The sequence below is a fragment of the Solanum dulcamara genome, chromosome 11 (assembly GCF_947179165.1).
Source record: "Solanum dulcamara chromosome 11, daSolDulc1.2, whole genome shotgun sequence".
NCBI lineage: Eukaryota > Viridiplantae > Streptophyta > Magnoliopsida > Solanales > Solanaceae > Solanum > Solanum dulcamara.
The window spans coordinates 39510592-39524978 of NC_077247.1; the positions used below are offsets into that span (position 1 = coordinate 39510592).

Below are 14387 nucleotides of genomic sequence, written 5' to 3' on the forward strand. Positions count from 1 at the left end.
GACTCAACTTTGTTTGTAAGAAAATATATATGCAAAAAAGAGAGAAATTCGATGATTAAAAATGAGAGGGAAATCCTCCATTTGTAGACAACAAAGGGTAGTGTAAAAAAGTGCTTATTGTGGCTTATCGAAAAAGTCACAACCCTTTGCAAAAGTCACAACCTTTCAGAAAAGTCACAACTCTTCAAAAAAAGTCACAATTTTTTGGAAAAGTCACAACCTTTCAAAAAGTCACAACCAGGGTCACAACTCTTTAAAAAAGGCACAATCTTTAATTTTCATTCACACCTTTAAAACCCAACATATATAGCACTCATTCGATTTAACAACACTTTCTTTTCGAATTTCAAATTTCAAAACCTAAACCGAGAAATTTCAATAATCAATTTTTTAAACATTTGAAGCTGTTGCTCGCTGATGATGTCTGCTTATTTTGGAGTGGGGATGGTGAAGGAACCGTGTGTTCTTGTTGCCCTATAAGTAAGTTGAGAGATGTGAGTTCAATTAATGTGTATTTGAAGCCTGAAATGTTGATTTATGTGATTTGATTCGGTTAAAGGGAAAATTACCCAAGTTTGTTTTAATGTGAATTTGGACAGATAAATAATGGTGTTGACAACCAAGCTTTTTTTTCAAATTAAGTGCTATCATAAAAAAAAAAATACTTAATTAAATGAGCAGATGACAAGTGACAACTAGTTGATTAATTAACGGAACATGATCAGTTTATATTGAAACCTTTTTCTTATCATTGAATTGTTTATTGAAAAAGAAGCAAAGTTAGATACTATTCATGGCTTATAAAGTACTAACTATCAATTATGTCTTTCTAAAAGATGCAATGATCAAATATATAACCTTCATGTAAAGTTGTCACGATTGATATTTATGTGTAAGAAATTGTTAAATTTAGAACAAATAATAACTTTGAACTCATGATGATATAATAAACTAGAGATCCTATGTACAAGGGGTGACTGTGCATGAGTGTGGTCCTCTTAACTACACCACCCAACTTAGTTGGGAAAAAAGTGGTCCTTTGATTTATTGAGATGACAATCATGCATGAAATGATGAAAACTCTTGTTTGTATTCTAACAGATATCTAATAACATTCACCATTTATTGCCTTTTCATGGTACACATCTGGGGTGGATGGAGAGTGTTACATATGGGTTCAGTCAAATTTAATGGCTTTAGTCCTACGTTAAAAAGCTATTGATATCGATAATGGTTGGGTCGTAGGTATGACCTTCATCATATTCTTAAATATAGATTTCAGATTCAATTATTTTATTAGAGAGCATTTTATTTTCAACGTGAAATTAATTTTCTATATAAATTTTAAATTTAATTAAGTTTTACTATGAATATCGGACGGAAAGACACTTGAATATCCTCTAGTTACAATGATTACTACAAGGGGAAATTGGGAATTGAATGCAAATATTTCCTTTTCATATTTTCTCTGGTAGATTTAAGGCCGCAATCATTCACCACCCGACTGGCAAAGTAGCCAACCACGCTCTTCGCCCTAATAAATAATCTCTTGGTTGATTTTTATTTATCACTGTTTGATTTAGCACATCTATTTATAAATAATTGTTGATATAGATATTTTATCATACTATTTTTATTAATTGATATTTAGTATTAGGTTTTGAAAATAATTTGGAGAAAAGTATTTAATGTTAAGAGTAAAACATGAAAAAAAAATTGTATTTTTTTGATATGTCAAAAGTGATAAGTACGTAAAAATATAAATCTATTTTAAGAGTAAGTGACAAGTAAAAATGAATGTAGGGAGTAGTAGAGTAGTACTCCTTCCATTATACTCTATCATGCATGTATGTAATTTATTTATTTTGATTGAGCACGGAATTTAAAAAATTAAAGATAAGATTTTTTTTAATTATATTTTAAAACAAGTTTAAAATATATTTTTTATTCATTTTTACTTGCTCACAATAAATTTTGTACTTATATTAAGAAATATTAAATGCAAGCACATATTTTATCATAATACACTTACTAATTGCTTATTAAAAAGTCTTTTAGATTTAAGGAATGAAATAGCAAATATTAAGGATAAAACAAGAAAAAAGAATATATTTTTTTTTTTCTGTTAGAGGATGTTTGGATTGACTTATTTTAAGTAGCTTTTGATTTTCTCTCAATTCTTTTTGAAATGTGTTTTTAAAATATTTTAACTATAAAAAGTTGTGTTTCATCTCTCTTTTACATAATTTTTAAACATATAAATACTATTTAAAAATTAAACAATGTATATATGGGATTCAAAAATTTTGTGTTCCTGTTGGAGGCGAGGATGATATTTGTGGGAAGCAGAAAAGAAGATAATACATGGATAGTTCATTGAATTTATCAACAAATTTCATTTAGACACTTAAATTAAGATTTATTCAAATATTTTTATTAATTATTTTCAGTTTATATTTTCAAAAATATATTTGTATGTCTTTAAAATATTCATTATGTAGATAAGTTAATCACTTAAAATATATCACCTTATTTAATTATATATATTTATTTCAATAAATTATAAAACCTCAGATTTATATCAATAATTGAGGCTGAAAGGAAATGAACTATTTTACATGATTATCAACCCGATTTTCATGATCCAACCAAAAAAACCTTGAGTCATCAACAAAAGAAGAACCTGAGTCTAGTTTAACTGCCTCTAAACGATTGAAAACTATAAACTATAAAGAAAAATCAATGTGACATATATTTGTTTAGGTGCATTATTTTGTTTTTTATGTGCAATCTAGCCCGGCAGGTAATTGGTAAAGAAGATTACAAGAAGATCATAACATGGAATGTAACGTACAACTATCCCAAGACAGACCAATTCAACTGTCGTTTCCATTTATTGTTTTGAGAGAAAAAAAGCAAAAAATAACTAAAGAATCTTGTTTGGGCATGGACAAGGAAAGAATTAAATGCTGTTCTCGATTGCGTAAGATAAGTTCAATCTTAAAAGCCCAAACAACAACATGTCTCCCCATCATCTTGCCCCTACTGAGTTTGGATCCACTCAACAGGCTTCTTCTCCTTCCTACTTTTCCTACGTTTTAATTTATTTGTTTGATTTTAATTTGATATAACTAAGACTATAACGTTGTTCATTATCTTTAACAATGACACACCCTTAACTATGAAAATTTTCGTAAAATTTCCAACAAAATATATTGCGAGACGAACACGTCCGGCATAACATGATTTAGACTCTAGAGAGAAAAGTATGTGCAACCAAAATCTGGTTTACTGCAGCAGAATTTAGTACTATAATTAAACTAATGGGGTTACACTATTAATATACTACATCATAATTTATGTAGCATTCTTCGAATAAAAAATATCTTAATTAACCGAAAAAATGAGTATTCTCGGGTAAATTTCCCGCATGGCGCAGTCCTAAGGTAAGTGAAACATCACCAGCCGAAGCGGTCCCAAATGCTATCATGGTGGATCCAATTTCAGAATTATTTGTGGTCCCATATTCATCACCGGACAGCATTTCCCGACGGAACAAGATGTGGTCGGAATCATCTTGAATCGTCGGGAAATTGGTAATTTGAATTGGCATAGAGGAAGAATAATTGGTATTCATTGCGACAATTGAAGGGTCGTTTTCAAGGGCATTAATTTGGGATATTTTGTGTGAAGCAATTGTGGCAGTGGCAGCTGATTTTGTTTGTGTAATGTTAGAATTGGTAGTAATAATATTAGGCGTTGATGTTTGCGCATTAGTACTGTTTTGGTTTTCCTGCATGTCGTCATCATCATCTTCATTAGCCTCTCGTTGATACATTTCTTCTACCATGGGTTTCCACAATCGCACCCTTGCATTTATGAACCAATTTGCTACCTGCATATATTTAACACAACATTATTTTTATTATTATTACTCTTTCCTTCTCGATTTATAAGACACAAATCAAATTTTGAGAGTGAAACAATTTAATTTTGACAATAAATTCGAATATAGAATTTTAAACTTTTTTGAAATAAAACTTACAAACATATTTTTGGGAACTATGTAAAAAGATATTATAAATCAGAGTAATTGACAATTCAATATAGCTGACATAATCTTGTATTTTGTTTCTTTGGGGGAAAAATCCAAAGGAAAGAACAATATATGTAAGAGGGGGGCCAAGAAAGAAACAATTGTGGCATTGGTTAATCCGAAGGAAAACCTAGATCCGCAAGTTAGGCTGATTTCAGTAAAGGTATACCCCACGAATATCTTTCGATTTAACTTCTATACACTTATGGGACGTTTGGTTCCATGTTAGTTGTTACTTGTTAGAAAGATAATGCGGATAGGAACTTTAGTGCCACATGAATAAAAATGAGAGAATTGTTATATGGTGATTAATAATGTAACATGTCTTTTTTTTACATAGAAGAAGGCTCGCCACCTTCTCTTCACTTGTATTACTACAGCAGCAACAACAACAAACTCAGTATAATCCCACCATGTGGGGTCTGGAGAGGGTAGAGTGTACGCAGACCTAACCCCCACCTTGAAAGGTAGGGCGGCTGTTTCCGAAAGACCCTCGGCTCAAGAGAGGAAAACAAGATAAAAGGTCAGATAGGGACAAACATGTCGAAAATAAGATGAAAACAAGGAATAACAAAAGTGAGAAAGTCATGATAGAATAGTACGTAAGAAAGAGGCATTAACTACTATAAATAAATAAGATAATCACTTGTATTACTCTCTTCGGTTTTATTTATAGGTTACCATTTTAGATTTCACGTACCCAATATTAAAAAATCAATATCGAATCAATAATTTAATTTTTTCTTTATAAAATCATTAAAAACTCATTAATTCAATAACATTTTTTTCTATTCAATTTATCAATTGTTTCGATTTTTGCACACCCCTAATCACTACCAAATGGTGGATCGATTGTTAGTCACAGTAATTTCGAACATCGATAGTTCTTTACTAGTTGTAGCCTCAATAAGATCACTGAGGCTATTGCTAGCAATTGATGAAGAGAATAGTTGATTACAAAAGCACGATAGTTGGGGAACATGTAAACCTTTGTCCTCAAGATTTTTCAAACTAAGCTAAGTTGACAACAACAGGAACAAAAGTCCACAAAACCTTTGTCCTCACAAGTATTATTATTGTATACTTTTTTGCGTTATAATAGAGCTTCTTCATATTATTTTATACAAGCGAATCAAATTTTTTTTATAACAATGCGACTCTTAGATGAGGCTTCAAAATAATTATCAAAATTTACCGGACAAAAACTGAGTTGATTGAGACAGTTTTGAACAATCTAAATATAGATATACACAATAAAATTACTCAAAAATTGGTATAATATAATTTCTTAAAAGTAACCTATCAAACCATATCATTTACTCCCCGAGCTATAACTATTATTTCTTGTGTTTCAATTTATGTGATTCATTTTCTTTTTTAATCAAGATTAAAAGAATGACACATTTCTATATTTAATAACAATTTAACTTTATAATGTTTATTTTATCCTTAATGAAAACACAAAGAATGACACATTTCTACATTTAATAACAATTTAACTTTATAATATTTATTTTATCCTTAATGAAAACACAAACATCTATTACTTATTTTATATCATAAATTTCAAAAGTCTTTTCTTAAATTTTTTTTAAAAATCGTATTAAATCAAACTAAATCATATAAAACGGAACGGAGGCAGTAATTTTTCATGCAGCTTATGAAAGAGAAAGAAATTTAGAGAAGGTAGGGGGCGAACCTGGTTTCTGGAGAGACCAGTCTGACGTGCTAACAGATGTTTATCTGCATCAGTTGGATACCTGAGATAATTTTTTTAAAAAAAAAATTTTACAAAAAAAAAAACAGAAAAATGATAGTATCAGAGTCCCCTTAAACTGTATAAAAAGTTGGAGAATGCTTTCCTTATCCATACTTTTTTGCATTCTTTTTTTCTGTATATATTGGCGTGAGTATCGAAAAAGGAAAGAGAGAAGACAATTCCAGCTCTGTCTCTTTTCTATTTTCTTCTTAACATTCATTCATTACACAGATAGATAGATTTCTTGCTTTTTCGTCTTGTTAAGTTGTTGTCATGCATATATTACCTTAATGACCACTAATTTAACTTCCAACAAAAGAATATCATTTGTCTATATAAGGAAAATATTTAACTTAACTTTCTATTATATTAATTTTAATGACAATTTTTTTTTGACACACAAATGTTATGTATTTAATACTAGAAGTTTCAAAAGTTTTTTATTTCCTTCTTAATCTTCATGCCCAAACAAAATATGACATACAAAGGTGAAATTGAGGGACATAATTTGTATGTAATATTATTATTTACCAAGTATAATGAAATGATATTGTATGTTGATGACCTCAAGAATCTAGATGCTCCGTCTAAATTTATATGACTTATTTTTCTTTTTAATTAGTCTCTTTATCAACAATTTAACTTTAAAATATTCATTTTACTTTTAATGAAATATTTTATAGTCACACAGTTAATATTTATGACTTATTTTAAATCAGAATTTTAAATTTATTTTTTTAAAATGCTATATCAAATCAAATTACATCGGGAGGGGATACTTTCAAATGCATGCGTAAGTCAGAAATATGGTATTGGATTTCATCCAGAGGCAAAAGTGGTGCACAAAAAAGTAGCAAGAGGGGAAAAGAAAATGTACTAAATTGCAGCAGTGCCTTTAACACTGACTGCAAAGAGAGGGGAAAAGAAAATGTACGAACTAGTATATATTGGAAATGCGTTTTAGATTAGACTAATAAAAGTTGATTGCACAAACATTCATTTTTCCCATGATCATAAGATCTTCACTTTCCTTATTAACTTTTGTTTGTAAATATCGAAGATCTAGATTTTATAAAGGTACTAGTGCAACTCTACTTCAACTTAATTACTTTTGTCATTCTATTCTTTTTAATCTGACTCATATCTTTTATATATCTACAAATAATTTAATTTTTAATTTTTTCACTTTATGCACTATCAAAATAATTAAGTTAGTAACATGTTATTTGACTTATAGTTTTTATTGGGACATCATTTCTTTTGTCTCAATTTACGTGACACAAGATTAAAAAATTAAATTTCTTAATGTTATCCGTGCATTCAGACATAGGATTTTTAAATCTTTTAAAATAAAAATTTATATATTTGAAAAATTATGTAAAAAATAATAAAATTTACAATAATTATCAGTTCAAAATATTTAAAAGACATATAAAAAAAGTCGAGATCAAAGAAAACCTCGTTTGAATCTAAAAATGTGTCATATAAATTGAGACGAAAAGAGTATATATTATGCAGAATTAGAAGAAGAAATTAAAGATAAGAAAGCGTACGGATGAAGGAAATGCTCGAAAAGCCAAGCTCTTAATATGTTGACAGATCGTTCAGGCAAGCCTCTTTGTGGCCTCCAAGCTTCTTGTTCCATCATTCCCATTTGTTGAAAAGCCCTTTGTTGCCTCAAGCTTTGTTCAAGCACCTTAAGCCTTGGCGTCTCACCTTTAGTCAGCCCCGAAGTGCTGCTGGCGTCTTTTTCGCCCAGCGCCTGACATGTCTTCTTCAATTGCTCCGCGACGCCATCTTTTAGACACTTGAAATGCCGAGACATGGCTTTCTGAGCAAGTGCGGTGTAAGGAACCGCAGCTCCGAAACCCATGAATAGATCAAATGAATTTACAACCATCTGCATTTGTTCGCAATAGTGGTTGTATCTTTTGTCTATCTGCTTGACAAACAAGTAATCTCTTTAGATAGATAAATTATATAAATGAAGAAACAAAAATTCAACATTTAATATATAAAGGAATTTCAATTGAATTATTTATACAGTATAATTTTCCAACAAATGAATATCAATTCACTTTCCTTGGAGAAGAGCAGGTCCAGTTAGGTTGAGTTAAATGCAATTATTTTTTTATTTTTTTATAATAACAATTAAATAACATGGAAAATGAACTAAATAACTTATTATTCTTCTCAGTTTCCATTAGTTTGTTTCACTTTCATTTTTAGTCTATTTAAAAAAGAATGCATTTTTCTTAATTTGAAAACTCATTAATTTCAACTCCCACGTGACATGTTCAAATCCACAAAATTAAATGATATTTTGATACATTATACATATTCTTAGATACGACCACAAGATCCATAAAATTTCTTTATTTTCTTAAATTCAGTCAAACTTGAAACCGCCCGGGGGTGGGGTGTAGGGGGTGTAGTAGTTCAATTAGTTGAAAAGCACAAGGTGCAGCTGGGAAGTCAAATTTTCTCAACAAGAAAGCTACTCCTAAAATTGTGACTTTACCTTCCACTCAAGCAAAACAAGAACATCTTCATTGTAAATCAGATACTGATTGAAATAGTAAGAGAAAAAAACAAAAGAAAGGAAGAAAGATACATAAACATATTCTAATAAAAAGGTAGCAAGAAAGCTGATAGTATATGTGAACAAATAGTACATTGAAAAATGATTGCTGTTGTGAAGAAAGAATATCCTATGTGTGTTTTGATTTGTTGCATGTGCCTTCCTTAGCATATTTTCAAATACAACAATAATAACACTATAATGTATCGAAAAGAAAAGAAGGTAAATCATATTCTCGCAAAGGATTTATAAGCATCACTTATTTTGTCTGTAATGAAATATGATGGTCAAATAAGTAAAAGTGTACATTTATATTACATTTAAAGGTTGTTTGATAGGGTATATTAGTATTGTTGAGATAATTATGATAATATTATTTTTTATTAATTATTTGATTTATTATATTAAATGAATAAATTGTATTAGAATAGAATAGTACTGAATAGGATGTATTAAATTTAAAATAATACATCATTATATTAATTGGTGTCATGACTTTATTTACTATGTATAGAAATAATAGTGAAAATGGTGTATAACTAATATATGTATTAGCTGCCTAAGGATAATATCTACTTCTGAAGTGCTAACATATTTTGGCAGAAATTTGCTAATTTTATCACTGGTCTTTTTTTGTATTCTCTCTAAAACAAAATCTTATGTTATGCTTAGCACCCCACCCACCATATACTTATTTCTAAATCAATATGAAATCAAATTCAATCTATGGATATTACAAAACCTTTTTTTTTATCCAAACAATATTAAAAACCCTATTTCTCTCTAGCCGGCTTTCTATATTCTTCTCTATAAAAGATTCCTCCAACTCCTAGAATTTTCTATTCCTAAACTTTCTTGTAGTTTTAATTTGTAATTAGCATATATTGTACTACAAATAAACAACAATGATTGGTCGTTGACCCCAGATCGCCGACGTACACCTTTGGATTTATCTGAACCTAGTAATTTTAACTCAAATTATGTATATTTGTAACAAATCCACTAAATAAACATTAAAAATCAATTCCAAGTCAGTAAATTAAGTAGTAATAGAATTTCAAACTCGAACGCATAATTTTCAAATTCTGAATAATCCTATAGAGAAATAGAAGAGAGAGAGGGGAGAGAGATTGTACATGCCTCATCAAGCATGGATAAAAGTTTGACCTTCCTTCTCTGATGATCAAGTCTATCTGCAGCTGACAAATTAGGAGCAGGGATAATATCCTTTGAAGAAGATGAATTATTATTACTTCCACTAGAGTTAATAGAGGCTGATGTTGTGTTGTTATTCCTAGAAACTTTGTTGATCTTCTTGAATAATTGACCCCTCCCAACACTACAAAACTCTTCCAACAACTCTTGTGTCGCTTTTGCATACTTTGAATTCCTCAACACATTGACTAGTCCTAGTGACGACCCAAAACCAACATGATGATTTTGACTTTCTTGATTGAAAAACAACATTTCTCCTCCACTACTCATCCTTAATTCTTCCACTTTGGCTTCTTCCAAATGTTGTAAACTAGATGACAAGGACAACGAAAGACCTTGCCCTTGATCAATCACATTATTTAGTACTCCTCCAATTGGATTAGAAGTACTTGCTCCTCCACATATGAATTGACCAAAATGCCCTCCCGCCGGACTACATGGAAACCTTTGATGAAGAGTTGAAGTAGTAGGTTGTGAAGAAGATTGTGATGGTAGTGACCTTGGTTGTGGATTCATAAGAAAAAGTTGCATGGACTCCGCCGTATTTATAGTTGGTACTTGATTGTGTTGACACTGGTAATAAGCAGTTACACTATCACGGTTACTCAATACCTTCGCATTCACATGACCTTTTTCATCCCCAAATGGTACCTGTAAACTTCTGCCAACTACGACCTCTTGTCGGTTACCAAACCACTCCGTGGTCGGAAGTTGTTGTTGTTGATGATGTGGCTGTTGATTAGGGTATCTATAGTTATGTGACGATTGATTCTGCAACAACTCAGTAGCAGTCATAGTGGCCGTGGCTGTTGTCTGAAAATTGAACATTTCAGACAACATTCCGGCCGTCTCATAAACTTGGATTCCACCTGATTCTCCTTCTGGCTCGAACCCTTCTTCTACTCTTAATTTATCTCGTTGGATCTGGTGAGCAATATGTTGTTGTTGTTGTTGGTCTTCATGAGGTCTCATGAATTCATTCGAGAAACTAACAAGACGTTGGTAATGATAGTTTTGGGACATTGGATTATTCTAAGAAAATGGATACTTCTGAAATTCAAAAATTGAAGCGTGTAACCATTTCATCTAATCATTTTCTTTTAATTTCTTCGATAAATTCACCCACCTCCTTTTTTGCTGCAATTGGTTGCTCCATCTACCATGGATCGAGCATAAGATAGTAAAAATAAATAAATAAACATACAACAAAGAGATCATGGATACAACTATAATTAGGAACAAGGAAAGTATAAAAAAGAGGAAAAGAGGAAAAGAGAGAGAATAATCAAAGTAAACTAAAGACTTTTTTATTTTTTTCGATTTCTTTATTTTAAAAAAGAAGTTAAGTTTTATTTACCTCATGGAATTGCAGGTCGGAAAAGGTTGTAAAATCTCTTATCAGATATCGTTTTCGCTTCAACAAATGAACAAAAAAAAATTCTCTTTCTTTTGTTTGTGTATATATGTTGTTTGTAAGGCTGTCGTTTTTTTAAAAAAATACTTTATTTCTCTATCTGTCTTTGTTACTATTTGTATTTTGCAGTGATTTTTGTCTCTGCAATCGCCTTCTGGAAAGAGAGTCCAATAAGTAACAACAATAGAGTTTACTTTTATAATACAGATGGAATTGCTCTCATGTAAATTTTAACATGAACATAAAAATTTGAAATTTTAGAAAAGGCAGAGTATTTATTTTTAAGTTGAAAATTGGAGAGTTATTTTTGGACGTGAATACAAATTGAAATTATTTTTCAAAATTATCTTTTTTAGTAATTTAGAGTGAAAATGATTTGTTGAAGTTCTTTGAATTCTAAAAAATTGTAGTAATAATTTTATGTTCAAATAATTTTTTAAATAATATTTCAAAAGAAGTAAAACCTATCCATAATCAAATGGGTACTTAAAATAACTTATATTCATTTTTTAAAGTATTAATTTTACTCTTTATAGACAGTGACTCGAAGTAGATGAGTTTTGAAGCAATCGTAAAATTTTATTTCTTTATGACCTAAGGTAACGGAGTTCAAATTGTGGGGTCAATCAATTCTTCGTGTATTGAAATGACCCTATGAAAATAGTGACCTATATATAATCAGGAATGGTGTTACATTATTATGTACATTTTTGGACAAATTTAGTAGCCTTTGCTTAGATAGTGTATTTTTAATAATTTTCACTACATATGTATAAATATTTAATCGTGAATCAAGTAATTAAAATGATCTATGAATTTAGTGGAAAATTCAAAATTCATAAACTTAAATTTTGGTTGAGATTTTTGCGTGTAAACATCTTTAAGACTTGTAATATAGTTTTATTTTTTTTTACGTAATGAGTAACAGTTAAATTATGCCTAGCGAAGAGGCGGAAATTGGAAAAGGGAGAAATTTGAGAGTTACAAGAAAGCATTTTTCAGAAGAACAAAAAGCATGAGGAAGAAATTCAAATTACCATTAGTAATTTCTTTATTTGAATGTTTTATTTGACGACATATTTTAATTAAATCTAATGTAAAATCAAAAGATCACACAGCAGAAAATGACCAAGCTACAAATAATTTGAACATCATCAAAATATTGCACACTTACGTAGATTATGATTGTTGAAGAGATAGTTGGTAATTAATCAAGGTTAGGTTGAAAACATCATTTATATAATTAAGACGTTAATCTATCATTATCATAACTTTGCTTATTGTAACTACTTGTCACTGTCGTTAGGAATAGGTCAATGGGGAAGGAGTTTGGGCCAAAAAACTTTGGGTAATAACTTCGGAAAAACTTAACCTTGGCCAGACTTGGACGAATTCCGAGTCAGGTGTAGTCTAGGGTGATCATTTGAATGATGAGAGGTCAAACCTCTAATTTGATTGGATAGGATAGGATGATAGTTAGGATGATACGGAGCATTTACGGCTTCGCAGAATCGCATTCCAGCGAGTAAAACTCCTTAAATCGAAGTTAGCGTGAAGGGTATATTTTAATACGTCTTTGAAAGGGGGGGTGTTGTGAAATGGGGCTTGGAGCACAAACTCCGAGCTCACTGTTTCAGCATATCCTGTCAGAACGGGGCCGCCAGCGCGGGATGGGTCCTGCCAGAGCTAGACAGTCGCTACTCAAATCGTGACAAAGTCTAAAAATGGCCCGTTTCTGCAAAATCAGTTTCTTGGACTTTGAGAGACGACCTAGGGCAAATTCTATCAAGTTTCCACGGGTTTCCACACTTAAGGTAAGGATTTTACTCCCTAAATCATATTTTGATTCCTAGAACCTATAAAGTATGGTGGGTAATCATTAGGGAGGGTTTGAACTGAAAACCTATGGTGGAAAATAACCTTAGGGTGAGGTCAGGATCATGGGTTTGGCCTAGGGTGTGAATTGTGTTATATTTCATGATAGTTAGGCCATTGTGTTGATCCTTTATATGTATTTATTATTTTCTAGACTGAGAACGAGAAGAAAGAACCCGAAAAGGGAAGGCACTTGCATTGTAAGGTTGTTGAAGCGTGAATTTGAGATAGTTGATGGTCCAGTTTTTCATATGTGTCTCATATACTTGTTAAATGTCCTCATGATATGCATGTGTGTATATAAATAGGGAAACATGCTAGATTATGTGTGAAATGATTTCAAGGGTGAGCTATTCCTTCAGGCTGTCGTGGTCTCTATCATTATTTCTAGTCCTTTTCTTTTCCAACACTTAGATGTTCAGACAATTGCTTATTGTTACTGATTTCTATTTGGAGTTGTACTCCTGTTCTAGACTTGTTAGTTTTGAGTTTTAGTATGATGACTTTCAATTCCTAGGGTGTGTTTACTTCCGCATAATTTGGGTTAATAACTAGTTGATTTTTGAGTTTATTGAGACTCAGCATTTATCTTTGATTTAAACCTTCTTCCGCATTTTTAATCTTGTGTATACATTGCGATTATTGTTGTTGGGCTATTAGAATGGTTCTCCCACCGGAGAGTTAGAGTAGGAGTCAGTCACAACGGGTTGGGGTCTTGATAAAGTTAGTATCAGAGCCTAAGTTGGTTGATCTCATCGTACCAAAATGAGTCTAGTAGAGTCTTGCGGAACTGTACGGAGACATCTGTACTTTTCTTTAAGAGGCTACAGGATTTTAGGAAAAGTTTCATTGTCTTCTTTCCTTCGTTCTATAACTTGATTCTAATTGGTATCTGACGATCCAAATTGGTATCTAACCTCTTTCACTCTCTTGTCTGCAGATGGTAAACACTCGCTATAATAGTGTCAGGTCCATAGTTCTATTAGAACCAGAAGAAGAGCCAGTCGTTCGAGGGAGTGATAGAGGAAGAGACAGGGAAAGAGGGCGAGCAGCATCTGTCCTATGAGGGTCAGGTAGCCATTCATCCTTTGATCACAGTTTTTTTAATTGTAAAGAGCCGGGACATACATGGAGGGAGTTTTCTCACCCCCGCAGGATAGTTTCAACCCCCTAGCAGGCTAGAGCAGTAGTCCCAACAGCTGGAGGGAGCAATGGTAAAGGACACCACAAATTGGGCGAGGAGGCAATTCGAGAGGCCATAGGGGCCGAGGTAATGATAGTGCAGGTTGAGGAGCAGCCCAGTCAGGCAAGAAGATAGCCCGTCAGGATGATCAAGCTCAGTTTTATGCATTTTCGGGTAAGACCGAGGCAAAGGCATTTGACACAGTTATCACAGGTATTATTCTGTCTGTGATCGGATGGCTATTATTTTGTTTGATCCGAGTTC

At 31.6% G+C, this 14387-nt stretch overlaps 1 protein-coding gene across 2 annotated transcripts; it reads right to left on the reverse strand.

The window, feature by feature from the left end:
* Positions 1 to 3230: 3230 nt before the first annotated feature.
* LOC129874368 (BEL1-like homeodomain protein 4) lies at positions 3231 to 11090 on the reverse strand. Of its 2 annotated transcripts, XM_055949642.1 has the most exons (5): positions 11009 to 11090; positions 9577 to 10807; positions 7409 to 7794; positions 5796 to 5856; positions 3231 to 3895 (listed from the first exon to the last, which is right to left on the reverse strand). In XM_055949642.1, the coding sequence occupies exons 2-5, from the start codon at positions 10672 to 10674 to the stop codon at positions 3392 to 3394; spliced, it is 2049 nt and encodes a 682-aa protein (XP_055805617.1). In that variant the 5' UTR covers positions 10675 to 10807; positions 11009 to 11090; the 3' UTR covers positions 3231 to 3391. The 2 variants fall into 2 exon arrangements, with proteins under 2 accessions (XP_055805617.1, XP_055805616.1); XM_055949641.1 differs by lacking the exon at positions 11009 to 11090 and having other exon boundaries at positions 9577 to 10942.
* Positions 11091 to 14387: the final 3297 nt, after the last annotated feature.